The sequence below is a fragment of the Phalangium opilio genome, unplaced genomic scaffold (assembly GCF_054372755.1).
Source record: "Phalangium opilio isolate 3A_F unplaced genomic scaffold, DU_Popi_V2 ptg000082l_1, whole genome shotgun sequence".
In the NCBI taxonomy this organism is placed as follows: domain Eukaryota; kingdom Metazoa; phylum Arthropoda; class Arachnida; order Opiliones; family Phalangiidae; genus Phalangium; species Phalangium opilio.
The window spans coordinates 12,665,904-12,683,727 of NW_028324189.1; the positions used below are offsets into that span (position 1 = coordinate 12,665,904).

At 34.2% G+C, this 17,824-nt stretch overlaps 2 protein-coding genes across 4 annotated transcripts; one reads left to right on the forward strand and one right to left on the reverse strand.

Annotated features, from left to right (window-relative positions):
- Positions 1-11,388: 11,388 nt before the first annotated feature.
- LOC149651780 (glutathione S-transferase omega-1-like) lies at positions 11,389-15,310 on the reverse strand. Of its 3 annotated transcripts, none has more exons than XM_089848844.1 (6): positions 15,185-15,310; positions 14,874-15,076; positions 13,484-13,589; positions 12,679-12,898; positions 12,480-12,609; positions 11,389-11,664 (listed from the first exon to the last, which is right to left on the reverse strand). In XM_089848844.1, exons 2-6 carry the CDS (start codon positions 14,959-14,961, stop codon positions 11,420-11,422), a joined length of 789 nt encoding a protein of 262 aa, XP_089704970.1. In that variant the 5' UTR covers positions 14,962-15,076; positions 15,185-15,310; the 3' UTR covers positions 11,389-11,419. The 3 variants fall into 3 exon arrangements, with proteins under 3 accessions (XP_089704970.1, XP_089704971.1, XP_089704969.1); XM_089848845.1 differs by having other exon boundaries at positions 15,153-15,298; XM_089848843.1 differs by having other exon boundaries at positions 14,874-15,283.
- On the forward strand, positions 15,301-17,797 carry LOC149651781 (uncharacterized). Its single transcript, XM_089848838.1, has 4 exons — positions 15,301-16,305; positions 16,413-16,814; positions 17,076-17,210; positions 17,270-17,797. Exons 1-4 carry the CDS (start codon positions 16,188-16,190, stop codon positions 17,686-17,688), a joined length of 1,074 nt encoding a protein of 357 aa, XP_089704964.1. The 5' UTR covers positions 15,301-16,187; the 3' UTR covers positions 17,689-17,797.
- Positions 17,798-17,824: the final 27 nt, after the last annotated feature.

Sequence of the window (17,824 nt, forward strand, 5' to 3'; positions counted from 1 at the left end):
ATGTCTTATGATTGCAATTTATAAACAGTTGGTTTAATGTGTAAACAAAGCTTGGGTAAAAATATTCACGGTGTGTGTAGTCATAATTAAGTTTAAAAATACTTTTCATTTGAATATCTATTGCTTATTATCAATTTCTTTCAGAAATACCATAGTGTTATTTATACTATATGCTTTTATATGAAGTTGAAAAATTCCTCAATTTAGTTTTTGGTATACTGTACCTCTTAAGGTCAATATAGGGTCATTTCTTTCGACTTTTTTTACAAATCGTTTATATTTTGGGGTATGCGCTTTTGTTGTTGAAATCCGGAGGTCTTAAGCGTGGGCCACGAATGGCTATTTAGATGTTAATTTCGAGTTTAATTTACTATACTTAAAAATCCTCCATTTCAAGTTTGTTTTGTGTACCCCAAAAGAAACGTCGCAAAAAAAAAATAAATTGCAACGAAAATTATGAAAAATTATACCTCTAAAAAGCGACTAAAACGATATGGGGTCCCATCCCTGATAAATATCATTTTTATTATAATTCGACGAAATGAACATATCATGCACGCAAAGGCGTATACCTTTTTATTTTTCATATTTAATTAAAGTTTTATATATATGTATATATATTTTCAATGAGAAACATATTTCATATTAAAGAAAGACTGAAATATATTTTTCATAAAAAAGTTATATAGGTGTAGAAAAAAAGAAGTTAATTTGATATATCTTTCTACGTGAATGGAGCCCGATTTTTAAATTGAATTAAAATTAAAATAAATTAAATTAAGTTAAATTATATAAAGGAAAGTAGTAAATCTTACATGCTCTAATTTAGAAGCGTGAAAATTACGGTAATTACGGTGTAAATTACCTGCAAATTACGAATAATAATAATATTGGTATAAAAAATTTAATTGTAGTTTTAATTTAAACTATTATAGGCCTAGGGGAAATGAAAATTGTAAAATTACATAACTTATAAATTGTTAATTTTAAATTTTATCTACGAAAACTGTATACGATCAAATTAAGCTTGTTAATTGGATTATTTTCAAATAATCAATTATTTATTTATAATTTCAGAGCTCTATAACTAAGATGCATTAATAAACAACGTTTAAACATCACAATAATTAAGGAAAATACTTAAAAATAATATCCTTAAATAAAAACATAAAAATTTTAAATAAACCAAATATAAATTATTGAAATATCTCAAAACGGATGCAAACCAATATTTCCCTACAGTGACCATACAGAAAAAATCCCTAATTCAAATTAGATTTTCAGGTAGTCACCTCCCACCTTAAACTAAATTATAACTGCAATAAAACATCGTGCAGCGCAATATATACAAAAATAAAAAAAAAATAAAATACGAAACTGCATTTATTTTTTTTATCTCCCATTTTTTTACGGTTAATTCAGCTATCTCGGCGGCACAGCCAGCTTTCAAAGACTCAATTAAACATGGGCCATTATATTTTTCTCTATATACCCGTATATAATCCACACGCTGGTCCCAACTTCATATGGGAGGACGGTTAAGGGAGGGGGGTCGAATGATAAATGACAATATTAACTCCGGGCCAATCAGCGCTTGCTTATAGCGTTATATAGAATAAAAAATGCTGGGGTTTGCTAGCTAGATTTCTTTTTCATTCCCTCGCGCTAAAAATCTTCATCGAGCTGCTGCAGGCCAGCAACTATACGCGGCGAGGCCCTTGTAAGCTTATAGAAATAGCGTGAAGATCTAATTGAGAGAGAAATTGTCTTCAGGTTTAGAAATTTTATGGTGAAAATTTCAAATGGCTAGAGGCTAACATGTGTACTGCTATTATAAGTCCAAACAAGATGGTTATTCTACTTGTAGAGTTAAAACCGTTTTGATTTCATTTGATTTATTAATGAAGAAATTTAAATTAAATAAATGATTAAATCATGTTAATTAATATTATTAGTTACAATATTTTAATAAAGGAATTCATACAGTTAATAGGAACAATTGTGCACAAATATTTATTTCAAGTTGTTTTCTAAGCGGGTTTTGTGGGCAGGGCTTGAGTATACCATCCGGCACGCCTACTAATTCTGACGTTTTTTTACTGATTTAATTGGATGGTAGTACAAAGAGAGGTTAGGCGCGAGATCAAGGTGCAACAGGCAGAAAGGTAAAATTCGTGTTATGATTAGTACAAATTCCGCCTAGATACGTTGAGAAAATGGCTTCACTATTATTCCAATTAGCTGTATGCATTCCTATTGAAATGAATTTAATTTCATATATATTTTTGGCATCAGATCAGGTTGAAAAAGAGGGTTTAATTAAGTTACCAACAATAATTTCCATAATATTTAATAAATAATTTTCATATCGCCTGGTGGATTGCTTTGCCTTGAGCACTGATGTGTTGCGGGTTAAACATTTCTACAGGCGCTCATAGGAAATACATTGGTTTTGTTTGCCCCTAAAAGTCGACCGTTCCTCAAAACTGACAAATTAATAAAAATTAAATGTATAAACAATTATTCTCGGATTAACTCCAAAATTTTAACTAATCAAGCTCACGTGTCATTTAAAACTAACGATGATTTAAAATATTCATTATAGGGGTAGCGCAAGGTGCAAGGCGCAGCGAGATAAATTAATGGCGAGGTAAAATTCGTCATACATTATGATTAGTCTAGTTCTTAAAAACAAAATCCGTGTAAAGATACGTTGAGTGAAAATGGATGTAACTAATATTAGGATGAATTTATTCATTTAACATGAATATATATCTGCATTGACTAGGTAAACTACATACTTAGGGATGGGAGGGGCTTAGTTTGAGTGACGTCAGAGAATTTCCGGCGGCTTGTTTTTAAAGCTAAAGCTCTTGTCATGCGAAAGGCTAATTATGCTTGTAAATTGATCAACTACCGCATTAATTTTACCTCCAAAAGCAGCAGGGAAAAAACCAACAAGAACAATTCTCACCATTTCAGATGTTGGTAGTTAATTTTCAACTGTTTCATTTTCTTTATGGCCAAGGCTTAGCACTTTACCAACAGTTTTCAGTTTTAGATTAGGAAAAACATTGTACGCACTTAATATAATTTCCTTTAAAAGATCAATATCACCCTCGGACATCGTGTAGAGATATTTATTCACGTATCGGCGATCATTTTTAATATTCAGTTACAGCAGTTTGGTAAACCTAACGTCCTAACCGAAAATACAATTTTGTTAAACTGGTCGTCTGCTGTTCGAACTTCCAGTTCCAGGTGTCTCGATTTTGATTGGCTACCGCGATGACGTTAAACGCGTTTGTAATAGAAAGGTGCCTCCCATCCCTGAATAACATGATAGAAAGGCTAATGATACACATGATATTAGCTGTACAGAACGAATAACATTGGAAGTAGCTGATATAGTAGTTTCGCTAAAAAAATTAAACTTATTTTGGACGAAACTTAAAATAAATTTCGATGTTCAATAAATAGGAGGTGGGATTTGGGAAGACGGCGTCACGGAAAAGGTGTTCCGTCGCATAGGTGGTCCAGGGGCTCTTTCGCTTTCATAATACCGCCTAAGTTAACTTTTAAGGCCTTGGACGTACGGCATGCATGCATGCAGGCCAGACCCCGGAGATCTCTAACCGAAAGAATAATATATTTTTTAACGGTTTCGACGTTGCATATTCGTTAGAAAAAATTCTAAGGAGAAGCCACGATTTTCTCGATTTTCTACCTAGCACGCCCTCGGTCTACCCTTGGTTCAAAAAATTTTTTATTATAAAAAGAAAATAAGGGTCAAAATTATAGCAGATGTCTGGATAGAAACTCACGAGGCAATTCCTGTATAGCTTTTTACTAGCAATAAAGAGAGATTTTAATTGGTTTTGTTATAGATTTTGAAAGATATTTTTATCTTTTTCATGTTAGGTATATTGATTTGTATTAATATTTATGATGGCTCAACGGTACATGTGCTTTTTAACGTTTCAATTTTAGTTTACGTATTTAAACATGAGCGGCTAAATGTGCGCCTGTTTTTGTTTATAAAGGTTTATCAACTGAATAAATTTCCCCTTTTTCCAAAATGTTACTAAATGTTTTATGTTTTTACCTCAAAATATTGGTGTTTTTCCAAATTATTGCTAATTAAATTGTTTATTGTCACCTTTTTCCACAATATTGTTTTTTTACGTCATTTCTACCCTAAAAAGCGATGAGCGGCTAAATGTGCGCCTGTTTTTGTTATTATAAAGTTTTATCAACTGAAGAAATTTCCCCTTTTCCAAAATTTTACTAAATAGAATATGTTTTTGCCCCTAATTATACAAATGGCTAAAAGTGCGCCTCTTTTTAGGGTAGAAAGAAACTAAAAATAACAATTTTTTGGAAAAGGTGGCAATAAAAAATCTAATTAGCCATAATTTGGAAAGGTACCAATAATTAGGGGTAAAAACATAATCTATTTAGTAAAATTTTGGAAAAGGGGAAATTTATTCAGTTGATAAAACTTGATAATAAAACAAAAACAGGCGCACATTTAGCCGCTCATCTAATTATTGGTACCTTTCCAAATTATGGCTAATTAGCTTGTTTATTGCCAGCTTTTCCAAAAAATTTGTTATTTTTAGTTTCTTTCTACCCTAAAAAGAGGCGCACAATAATATCGGTTAATTACGTATACATCTCGGGATTATTTGGAAATTAAAATGTATTAAAGTTTAAGAAGCTTACCGAAAAACCTTTACGAATATTTGTATAATGGTGTTCTGTACTTTAGTTAATTTTAAATGTCACAAGAACGTGTACGATTTAAGCCTAATTTTAAATCAAAAAGCACGTGAAATTTTTCGCACCTAATTTCAACGATTTTACCACTAGAACACGTGACGTTTTCGTACACGTTTTTCGCCCGAAAATGTCCCTAAATTATGCACTATAAGAAGATTATCTTAATGCATCAAATTCACCAGTTATTTAAGATGAATCAAGCATATTTCTGCTTAATAACTATCGGCTAAAATAGTGTTTCAGCAGTTAGTATCAAAAAATATAGTTAATTTTAAATGTCACAAGAACTTGTACGATTTAAGCCTAATTTTAAATAAAAAAGCACGTGTATTTTGCGCGCCTAATTTGAACGATTTTACCACTAGAACACGTGACGTTTTCGTACACGTTTTTCCCTCGAAAATATCCCTAAATTATGCACTAGGCCTATAAGAAGATTATCTTAATGCATCAAATTCATTATAGTTATTTAAGATGAATCAAGCATATTTCTGTTTAATAATACAATAACAACAAAAATTATCGGCTAAAATAGTGTTTCAGCAGTTAATATAAAATACTATACGTTTTTATTTTTGTTAATATTGCCTATTTCACGCATGTCCAGAGAGATAAAAACCTAGGAGGATATAGGGGTGAAGGAGTCTTCGACTGCCCGTTCTTAGAGCTCAGGTTTCGGCCTCTCCGATGGGAGATTCGTGCAGGCGCACATGGTTACATTGGTTACGCGCATCACGTGACCACGCAAATCCAGCTCAAAAAATAGCGGGTTTTTCATGCTAGCTTAGGCCTTTGAAGCAACGCCGCCTATATTACGTGTTCACTGCACAAGTAGAGATATTTTTTTAATTTTATCGGGCGTTAATTCGACCCTCCTACAGGCTTTAATCCACCTTAAACACTTATCTAGTAGAGTTTTTGGTTTTGGGAAAGAGTAAAAAACCGTTACCTTTACTTCAGTTTTATCTAAGAACCTTACTATTAATAAAAAATAAAATAATGATAAATGTTTCGGTAAAGCACTAAAAAAATGCAGCGCCTTTAACAAAAATTAAAACAAACGACGCCCGATGACGATGAGCGCGGAACAAGGTGCGCGGCTAAGAATCTCCCAGAACGGACGATAATCTGTAAGCGCGTTTCAATGGGAAAACGGGCAGTCGAAGACTCCTTCACCCCTATATCCTCCTAGTAAAAACCAAAGGAGTCGAAGTAATCCAGGCCCCGTTTTTGAGGGAGTATAGTTTCAAACTAATTAAGTAAGAAATATAAGCCCCTCCTGTGACGCAAACCATTGGCGGCGGTCAATTGCGAGTCTCTTTTTGTCCTGATGCTCAAATGAGTTATTTCACAAGCAGAAATATGCAAATTTGAATTTAATTCGGCAATTATAAACGTATCCTCCGAAATCAAACTAAACGAGTTTCAGGAATTCTGTTTATATTTACTATACTCAATTTCTTTTGTCCATTTTATACCCACGAGAATTTTGTTTACCCCTTAATTAATATATAAATAATACAATACAATACATCTAGCATTCTGATCAAGTTGCCAAAAGGCAGCAACCATTCGTCATAATTAAAATCTAATTAAACAGAAGCTAAATCTAAATCTAAAAACGAAAACTGCATGTGCAGAAAAAAAGAAGCGGTTTGTGTATAGGCCTAATCGATGCTGGGGTAAAAAAAAAGGGGGGGGGGTAAAAGTAAAACAAAATTTCTTAATGAGCGGCGAGTAAGTTTTTAGATCTTAATTCGATTTTAATTATTAGTTAGTAGACCGAAATTCTAACGCGACAATAGTCTGATATACAGGGTGTTTCAAAAAGGATGGTAGGTTCAAAGGGAAATCAATTATTTTTAGGCCTAGTCGAAAGTGTATCTTCTACGATATTTGTCCTGAGAGACACAATAAACTAATTATGATTGAAGTGTCTTACGGAATACCTTCTTAAACTTAAGTAAAAAACTGAAAGACAATGATTGATGATTTAATTAATTAGTAGAACATTTCAATTGCAACTTTCAAACGGTGTCCCTTAGGTCAAAATGTCACAGAAGTTACATTTTTGTCTCAAAACTAGCTGTTACCCGCGGCGTCGCTCGCGTGTAATAAGAACTTCCATCAAAATGATATACAGAATGGGTACATTTTACTGATGACTAATAATTTTGTAGCACCCTAGGAGCGAAGGCACTCGGCGTTGCCCGTCAGCCCGTCGGGACATTCTTTTTTTACTCTTCACGCGGACATTACTCCATAAAGAAGGGTTTTTAAGTTTTTGGCCGCCATTTAAAAGGATGGCAACAAATCGAACCCAAAAGACTATTCAACCCGTCTATAGGTTAAAGGAAGCCAGTGTACTAAATATTTGTGAAATCGGTTGAAACGCGCGGACTTTGTTGCATAAACAAGATGTTTTACATTTCTGGGCGCCATTTTTTAAGATGGCGGCGGATTGGAAAAGTCTTTCTTAGTACGCGCCTACTACTTATGAGTAACGTTCCTGCAAATTTTCAGCCTTCTAGGATAAGCGGTTTGGGCTGGGCGTTGATTATCAGTCAGTCTGTCAGTCAGTCAGTCAGGACTTTGATTTATATAGATATAGATAGATTGCTGCCGATCAACCCGTTTTGAAACCCCCTGTAGATATATCCAGAATGCTGAAAATTAAACAGAAATAAAAAAACTAAAATTTCGATGCACCTAATTTAAACAATACCTGGTATTATATCTATTGATTTTAATTGTATAGTTAGTTAATTCAAATTATAATAAGGAAACCTTGGATTCGTTATATAATATATTGACGTCACAGAGTAGGTCTCTCATTATTGGCTATAAGAATAAGTGTATTTATAATTCGTGATCAAACATTTTGAAAATTTTTCCCCAACAAAAATACGGAACGGTGCTGCTGGTTCAATTAAATGCTTTATCAATCTAAGCATCAATACCCTTGTTAAATAATTAAAACTAAATGATTTGAGTTTTTTTAACGGCGAACACAAAGGGCATACTAAAAAGGTGCGGGTTTTTTGCTAAACCAGGCGTAGCCCTAGAATTCGCTTCGCCAATTTGAGCTCTTTTCTATTAAACCCAACCCACCTTTATGAATATTAAAAAGAGTTTTACTTTTAAAAACACCTGCTTTATATTGACTAATTAAATATAACAAAAAAGAAATATACCCAACCCTAAATAAATTGATATATCAATAGCTCGTTAACAATTGCGAAATATATAACTTGATTCTTTTTGTGTAGAAAAATATATTAAAAATTTGCATTTTTAATGGTTCTTATTTTTATAAAATACTTTCGCGATTCAAATAGAACCATTTTAGTTAATTAAATCTACAGTATGTCCTAAAAATAACTAACTTTTTTGTTTAATTTTCATGCTCGTTGCATATTGCAAATTTTAATTAAATGAAATACCAAAACGTCTAGATCTTTGGAATGAATTTTCGGTTATTATTTAAGATTCCGATTCGTTAAGCCTCTCCCACTCGTATATATAATTTTTTTTTGTGTCTTGGAACTTCTTATAATTAAAGAAATTTTCCCCCGCAACTTTGAGATACGAGAAAAAAAGCTATTCAATATCGGGCTTTTTCGGTTTTCTTTTTTTTTTTTTGGATGGGTGAATGCAGTTTTTTTAAAGATGGGATGAAATATGTTAAGCCTATATCTAATGGCACTAATCCAACACATAAGTCTAATCTTACCTAGAAATCAACGCCGTTAAGCCCAATCTTACCTAGAAATCAACGCCGTTAAGCCCAATCTTACCTAGAAATCAACGCCGTTAAGCCCAATCTTACCTAGAAATCAACGCCGTTAAGCCCAATCTTACCTAGAAATCAACGCCGTTAAGCCTAATCTTACCTAGAAATCAACGCCGTTAAGCCTAATCTTACCTAGAAATCAACGCCGTTAAGCCTAATCTTACCTAGAAATCAACGCCGTTAAGCCTAATCTTACCTAGAAATCAACGCCGTTAAGCCTAATCTTGCCAAGAAACCAACACCGTTAAGCCTAATCTTGTCAAGAAACCAACACTGTTAAGCCTAATCTTGTCAAGAAACCAACACTGTTAAGCCTAATCTTGTCAAGAAACCAACAGCGTCAAGCCTAGAAACCGCAACACCATTAAAAGCTTAGTTTTACCATTAAATCAACACTATTCGTCCTATTTCGGCTACAGAATCGAGTTTGTTAAGCCTACACTAGATAATACGAATAGGTCCATTTGTGGCACTGAATCAAGCCTATTTAAATATGCTAACTGTAAAACTCTACTATTAGGCCTTTGTGCTTGAAATTTCTAATAACTCAAAACGTTTCTTCTCAGAATTTGTTACAAGACCAGAATTATTCTTTTTACGTTTGACACGCTGGCATCCTCCCTTTAAATTAATTTCAGTGAAGGGGGAAATGGTTAAGTATATCTGTCAGTCGTTCTATTTATTAGATTCATTTAATTACGTCGGGATGACTCTCCTTTAATATTAAACTTATCAAAAGCTAGATAGAAAGAAAAAAAGAAGATAAAAGCTAGCTGAAATGGCAAAAATTGGAATTTCATTATCCAGCCCTGCAATTATAAATCAATCAGAAAAATATATATATACACCTAACTCGAAAACAAAAGAATTTTTAAAACCATGCACCGATGCCTCGTGCTGTGCCTCTCAGGTGCGCAGATGATGATTTATAATTTACTGCGCTTAGTTATAAAGAGTAAGGATTTTCGTAAGTGTATTTGCATTGAAATTACGTCTAAATTTGTTAACGTCAGCGGATCTGAATTGAAGTTAAAGAAAGAAACGGTTTTGATTGCTTAGCTATATTTGTTTAGAAAATATCCTATCATTGAAGGCCCTCAAATTGACGAATGAAAATATTTACAGTTTGAAGACGAAATTTAGTAAATTTAAAAGGAAATAAAAATAATAAATAAAAAGAATGAATTTTTTTTATCATTTCAATTGTTATTTAAAATAAAATACGAATGTGAAACTTTTTTACGCTAACAAAAGAAATTGACACAAAGTTTCTTCAGCTGTCAATCATCATTACGAATCAAATACCGTATAATCAGGGTCATTAAATGTAGATAAAGTATTTAAGTATGAAAATAAGGCACCTCCTTAATGATATTTTCCTCTTTTTTTTGTTCAAGACCCTTTTCTCCAAATAGAATTGAGATTTCATGAATACTCAATTATCATTTCGTTCCGAGTGAAGATGTGCTCACTGAAACGGTCGAGTTCTAAGCGAGTATAATTTTTAGACACCCTTAAACCATTGCTTAGTTTCCTCTTAGACTCTTAATTGAAATTATATTAAAATTTGTCCGAAAAGAAATGGCGAAGATTGATTATGTGACACTATTATTGAAGGTTTGATGTTTATTACGAAATTTACGCAATTTGATTTCTTTAAAATATTCCTTCTTGGGAAAAAATCTTAGAACGACTCGCAACTAAACGATTAAACGCTTTTAAAATCCATTAAAATCGAATTTAATAACCCTATTTAAGTACATTATATAAATCTACTCAAGTTAGTGCAAATTTATGTGAAAAAATTTATTACAGTGTAGGTAGTAGAAGCTTTTTAAATTCCCTTCTAGAAAAATGTCGAAATTAATTAAAATTTAGGGTGTTAACTGGTTTATATTTATAATACAAGATAGGGGGGGTCTAGGACAAGTTTCAAAAATTAAGCTAGAGTACATGCAAATTTTGTCTATTTTATAGAGTATTTAAAACTGCAGGTCGACCCGGCTCAAAATTGATATTAAAGCTTGAGTAAAAAATCATTAATTTGGATGGAAAAATTATCGCGATTCTACATTACATTACATGGGCGGTGACTAAGCGACTCGTTATTTATGATATCGCGAAAAAAGTGCATTTAAAATACCTCAAACTGAATTAAAAAACAATCGGGTCTTTTTGCGTGATAAGAAACTAAATTTAATATAATACACCGATAATGATATTAATTAATTCTAAATGAATGTTAAAGGGAGGTTGACACTCGTCTTTACTGTTAAAACAAGCAAAGTTTCCTCGATGTAACAAAGAGGGATAGACACGGGGGTAAAAACCTTGCCTTTCATCTCGCTTCTCGGCGCCTGCGCTCTAGGCGCTTTGCGTTCAGAGAGTGCGCAGAGACATCCATGGGTACGTCTCGATACTGAGGGTTGCCTACCCCATTTTTACATCGAAGAGGATTATTCAAAACTATTCCTTGCGTTTCATCCTCTATTTATACTTATCGCAGATGGTACTTAACTTATATAGTTGAGAAAAAGGGTAGGCCTATTAATTGATAAAATACAACTTAGCATTTAGGCTAAACAAACGAATGTTAGCCTGAAGGTAAAATATGGTCTTATATACTCTATTGTGATAACGTAATAACCGATTTCGCCATCTGTGTGGTCCTTTTAAACGCTGGTTTCAAAAGTAATGCCGCCTAAATACCCTGTAATTACCTGATATAATAAATAGCTACGCGTATAACCGAACGTTAACTATATAACTATTAAGTTATAATTGTTTAATAATGAGAGAAAAATACACGCCTATGAATTTCCATAAATTTGAATTTATTTCACTTTATTCCAATCCGATATCGTATTCAGGCGTATCTTTTTCGAATTTGGATTTAATGAATTTCATCATAATTTCGGGTTTGTGAGCCACTTTAGTAACAGCAGGGTCCTTCCACATTTCAGCGATGTACGCTGTTAGTTTGGGGAATTTTTTGGGACTCAATGGTTCAAGCTCGTATCCCAGGCACAAAGCCGCAATTCGTTCAAACCAGGGCCAGATCACGTAGTCAACCATTCCAGGCTTTTCACCTGAATAATTAAAATTATTTGATGGGTTAATGGTTATCTATAATAATTGCAAGTGAAACTGTGATAAAGTTTGAAAATTTAGGCCAATATATTACGACTTAAGTTAAACAGATAAAGAATTAAATTCTTTGTTTATATTAGAATGAAAAGATTAAAAGCACCTTGCGCAATTAAATTTATTTAAGTTAAGTTCTTTGTTTATGCGGAGCCTCCGAAATGAACTAGGCCCATGCGTGTCAAATTTTATGCGGGGAAATACCCAGTTTGTTAAGGAAAATATTTTCACCATATATGTGTACGAGATGGCGCTTATATTACCGTTGTGACAGGGGTCTTCCTTAAATTATCGTTGATATTTTAGGGGTCAGTCATACAATTTTTATGATAGAGAAAAGTTTCGTCCTAAAATTAACGTAAATGTTTTTGGTGCTATTCACTTTTTATTGAATCTTTCGGTTAGATTGTATTGATGACAACAAAATAAATTATTTCAATTAAAATAATTCAGTAAAAACGTATACTTACAATCCGCGACCTTGGCTCAAATACTTAAGCAGTCGACAGGGTCACGGGGTTGAACTTGGTTTATTTTACGGTAATATAAGCGCCCCCAAGCGTAAAACCACGGCGAACTAAATTGGTTAAAAAAAAATTCTCGCTTCGCGACACGCATGGGCCTAGTTCATTTCGGAGGCTCCGGTTTAAAACAACAAATGATTCAACTATATTTTGTTATATACATTTTTTAGGGTAATCTCGGACCCAAAGATCGAATTTTGGACATAGACCCTCAAAATGTCTTTCATTAACTTTACCGTGTAAGAATTTGGTGCCTCTGTCTGCCAATTCTTTTTCGATATATTCAATTTCTTTCGTAGCATCTTGAAACAATTGTTTCGCCTCAGAGGTGTTTGCTCTGTATATTTTGTACATCGCCGAGTTAAACTGTAAAATACGTTACGTTACATGCACTGTAAGTTTAAGAGAAAGATTCCAAAAAATTTAAATACTTACTTTTCCAAATCTGGCCACCAACATGGCGTTCTTGGCTTTCAAGAATGGATCCTTTGGATGAAGGGATATTTCGGGATAGGTTTCATCCAAATAATCGCAAATAACTAACGATTCTCCCAATAATTTCCCATCAAACTCCAAAGCGGGTACGAGACCCAATGGATTCTTTTCGAAAAACCATTCTGGCTTCTCCGTTAAGTTAATGTTGATTTCTTCGAAACTAAACACGATATTTTGTCTTTAAAGTCCATCAAATTTCCCGCGCATTCCACAGAATATTCCCAGAATCCCAGATATAACTGAATAAAATCGCGCCATCTAAAAGCCTATATTTACATATCCTCCATCCAATCACAGAGTGACATAGCAAGTACACCCAACCCAACACATAGCAAATTTACATTATATACTATATTTATAATATTAGAATATAACTCTAATAAAAACTTAACTTTAAATAACTCATAGATGTCGGTTATGTATTTCATATCTACCCTGTTTTCTCTGAAAGATCAATCCCGCTTTTCTACTGCTGTATCAAGTATCAATCTAACCTTACACCAAGTACAACTACAAGTTTCCTGAACATTTTCCTTAAACAAACCGCTACAGTCAATTTGTTTCTTGTCCAAAGTCCCAAACCAGTTTACTTAATCAATATTCCACTCACATTAACGAGTTTCGTCTGCTATTCTATTACTTTAGGTTAGGCTTAGTTATGTAGCGAAATTTCTAAATATTTCCTGGTTTTCATAAAGCGAATGCTTCTTTTATAAGAATGAGTTATTAAATAATTAAAACTTACTCAATATTTTTGGCTAATAAAACTAACTTAGGTCGCTCAGCGTATGGACAAAATCTCATGTTATAAAGTCTTAATTTCTCCGAATTATTCGGTGGGCATTTTGAACCTGAAATAAATGAATAAATTGATCCAATCTAGGGTTTATTTTTCCGATATATTTATAAAAATATAGGCCTAACAGCCACCAAAGTAGGTAGGGGTAGTTTATAATAAAATGCACTGTCATTCCACGTGCCAATTTTACCGGCTTATATAATAAATAAAGAGCTCTTAAAGCTCGTAAGTTAATTTAGTTTTTACCTCTCCGTGTGACGTAGTCCAGGAGAGGTTCTGTAACGGCCGTGTCTGTGTGTGTGTCTGTCTGTGTGTGTGTCTGTCTGTGTGTCTGTCTGTCTGTCCGTTGTTACACCCACGTGACCGCGTTCGCAGTTTGCGTATCGGAGCAAACGTGTTCGCCATTTCCGAACTGCTTTCACAGTCACGGAAATGGCTCCTCTACTTGAGTTCTCACACCACCATCTTCTGGTCTTTGTCCATCCCACACGGACACCAGTCTGTTCTTACTGGCTTCTAATCACCACCATCTTCTGCTCTTTGTCAATCCCACATTGACACCAGTCTGCACTTACACTGGCTTCTAACACCACCATCCACTGGTCTTCCGTCTATTCCACATAGACACCAATCTGTATCATTGGCTTCTACTCCATTATCATCGTTTGGTTTTAGGATATACGCGGCGATCAGCTAGGGTTACGAGAAACGTCTAGCCTCCCTAAGGTGGGATCGCCACCAAAGGTTTTCGCAATTGCGCTTTTTCCTTACTATTATAATGGAAACGAATCGTATATATACCCCAAATTTGAAAAAAGCGGGCAAGAGGGGTACCCTTAACTTTAAACGTCAATATTAGCAAAGTTTGAGAAGATAATAGGTATAACTTTATTTTAAACGATTTAACTATTATTAATGTTAATTATTGAAGATTAAAATAATTAAAAATAATTATATTTATTTAAATATTAAAGATAAACCTCTGGTGCAAAGAGAGAGATTATCATTGCCTCCTATATCTACCAAGGCCCGTGCATGCGATATATTTCCTTCATTGCCTCTTATATCTATCAAGGCCCGTGCATTGTGATATATTTCATTCATTGCCTCCTATATCTATCAAGGCCCGTGCATTGCGATATATTTTTCAAAACAACAACAAAAATGGGAAACCCCAACTCAGAAACATAATAACGTTTTCATTGGATACTTTAAGTTTATATAATCTTCTTGACACGGAGAGGTAATATTTTGGTTTTCCCAACTTGTTAATTATTAATATTAACGGTGTTAAATTAGTCAAGGCTAATTACGATATCAAAGAATTTATATTCACCTTTAGCATAAGCTTTTAAAGACGATTGGCCCGGCATTATAATGGTTTTTATGTCACTTAATACAAGAGCAAACCTTGAAACTCGCATTCACGAACGCTACAGCGATGTATGTGAAACTTGTTTTTAGATTCAAGCGGAATCGACACTATCTGCCGGTTAGCTAATGCCTCTTTTGAATAGCAAAGATAATTACGCCGTTTATCTGTGTACATAGATAAAAATCTAATTTAAACTCTAGACTGCTTATATAAGTCTACTATTTTGTTAATTTTTCATACACGTATAATAAAATGTTATTATTAAAAAATACCCAGCTTAATTTGTCATTTTTTTAATAACGCTTAACTGTGAGATCATAAGTTCATAAGATATGTTCCATAAGTTTGTCACTGGTTACTGAGAGCTTATCATGAAGTGACAACGTAGGTTAAACCTCATGGATTATTTAAAGCGACGCCTGGTGAGACGCAATCAAAGGCTTAGTACACAGACTAAATAGGAAGATGGACTGCAAAATTAACCCAGTGTAGTACTTCAATTCTCGCTTGTCATTCTCCAACTAGCTCTCATTATCTCTAGCATTACGAAGTAAAGGTAGTGTCATGCTTATGGAAGATATCTTATAAGTGAGATAGTTTGCTAGACTGACTTTGAGAGCCTAAAAAGTTCGAAACTTAAGAAGGTTGCAAGTGATCGACGCGTCAAAGTTGTACTTCAAACAATAAATTTCTACAACCACTAGTAATTTCATTGGTTAAAACAGTGTTACTTTCACAAATAAAGAAACTTCGAAAATAGTTCGAAGCATATTTCACATTCAGGTCAAAGTGTGCACTAAACTTTTATTGATCTCGTGAACAAACACGTTCTCGTATTAGGCTTATATCAAAAGCTTTAAACCAAAAGTTCCAGGCGTAAAGGTACATACCGGTAGTAATCCCGGCGATAAACAAATAAGCGATAGCGTATCAAATGTACGCACCTGGTTTTATTAAGTGCTATGAAAAAAAATTAGGGGTTAATATAGTGCACTTTCATCCTTCCATACGTCATAAACCCGAGTACAAACACCAGTATAAAAATTATGTACGAGTTATATCCAGGATAACGCAGCACTTATTAACAAAATAATATTTATAAAGATATTTCTATGGCGCCGTCGTTAAATCGCAATAATAATTGAATTCATCAAAGTAACAAGTCATTATGTAGCCTAGTTTGGTAATGTAAGCTCTGCCCAAGGGTAAATTGCAGAGACAGTTTCAAAAATGATGTGAATCTTAATTTCTTTGGGAACGATTTGCGACGAAAATATGTCTTTGTGTCTATACGGACACCCCATTAGTTTCTACTTAATCTCATTTTCACTCTTGATTTTAATTAATTCTTCAGACGGTAGAGTTAATTGGAAATGGAACACCAATCATACATGTAAGTATACAGAATCGTTTGTATTGAAACCATTAATGTCACCTTTATTATGGCAAGCGCACTAGTGTTCTGACTCCATGAAGCAATTTAAAGCTTATTTTTCACAGTGAACATGGATGACATTTGTAAAGACACTAAACGTCCCGTTATACGTCTCTCCAACTCTGGTTCAATGTCATATGGGTACTTAATACAGAACAAGCAACCCCTACTGGGACAAGTCATACACAGCGCAAACTGTTCCGTCCTATTGAGAGCCTCACCAGGACACGGAGTGACAGTGGCCTTTCGTAGAATAGATACGGACCCTCTTTGTTTTAATTACGTACAAGTACTTAATGGAGATACCGAAGACATTTTAAGCAACCCTATATGCGGTACGGAGTACGACAAACTTGAGCAGAATTACGTATATTCCTCTGAAAGTAGTAGTGTGCGAATAGTGTCGGTTGTTACTTCAATGATGGATAGCCCGGGTTTCGAACTGACTTTCACGTCTTTTTCATATGGTAAGTGAAAACGTTCGTATCTTTAAAGTGATTGGGTCTCAAGGTTTTCATGAATTTTATGGCATAAGAGTTTCTAACAGTGAGATAAAGCTAAAAGTCAAGACATTAGGCCTTCGTCAAAGATCAAGCCACCCTTTCTTGGGAACCGCCACGAAACTTTGAATTATAGCTAAGCCTATCTCTTAAGCCTTGGACCTTCAAACGAAACGGAATTTAATTTATTTCATCATACTAACTAATAACTTTCTCTGTACTTGACAGGCGAATTTGAACTGTGTCAATCTTCAACGCTGTTCCTTTGCCATAACCGAAAATGTATTTTTAAGCACTTACTATGCGACACTCACAATAACTGCGGTGATTTGTCTGACGAATTGGATAATGGAATTTGTAATGGTAAGTTTTTTTAAAAAAAACTACACTAGGTTTTCTAAAGACGAAATTTTAACTTCCAGAACAACCAGTCACATCGAGCAGTTTCGGAGCCGGAAGTTACGTTGGGATAGTAGTGTCCTTGCTAATTCTGGTTTTAATCTTCCTGTTCATCGTTGTACCGCGTCCAGCTTCCCATAGACTAACATGGCTACGATCATTCCGAAGACGGAGGATACTTAGACGTAACAATTCATTGGAACCCGGTTGTCATCGACCCAGAAGTCGTTCGGTACCGAGGAACAGTACCCCGTCGGCTATGGGTGTTGCGACAGTGTCCGTATCGGTACCTATACGTTACTTGCCTTCGGACCGTAATAGAGGTCAAGTACGTGAACCTCCTCCCCATTACACTAACTTGGCTTTCGATGAGAACCCACCGACGTACGAAGAGGCCCTCAAGACACGTGCTGGAGTTACCAGACGCTCGCGATCTCAATAGTTAAGACATTATGTAAGCAGCCGATTTATGTTTAAAGTTAGTTTTGAAATTCATGTTATTTATATCATAGTAGTTAAGTGTGTTCAATTTGAAATAAATTATTAACTTAAAGGACATTGTCGTGGTTCAGTCATTT

What these genes read in the sequence shown, in the direction of transcription:
- LOC149651780 (XM_089848844.1), bottom strand. Translation starts at nt 14,961, where the DNA reads ATGCGAGTTTCAAGGTTTGCTCTTGTATTAAGTGACATAAAAACCATT. An exon ending in TTTAAAAGCTTATGCTAAAG is followed by an intron (nt 13,590 to 14,873) that starts GTGAATATAAAT and finishes CATTTATTTCAG; the next exon opens with GTTCAAAATGCCCACCGAAT. An exon ending in TTATTAGCCAAAAATATTGA is followed by an intron (nt 12,899 to 13,483) that starts GTAAGTTTTAAT and finishes TATCGTGTTTAG; the next exon opens with TTTCGAAGAAATCAACATTA.
- LOC149651781 (XM_089848838.1), top strand. Translation starts at nt 16,188, where the DNA reads ATGTCTTTGTGTCTATACGGACACCCCATTAGTTTCTACTTAATCTCA. An exon ending in TTTCACGTCTTTTTCATATG is followed by an intron (nt 16,815 to 17,075) that starts GTAAGTGAAAAC and finishes TGTACTTGACAG; the next exon opens with GCGAATTTGAACTGTGTCAA. An exon ending in GGATAATGGAATTTGTAATG is followed by an intron (nt 17,211 to 17,269) that starts GTAAGTTTTTTT and finishes TTTAACTTCCAG; the next exon opens with AACAACCAGTCACATCGAGC.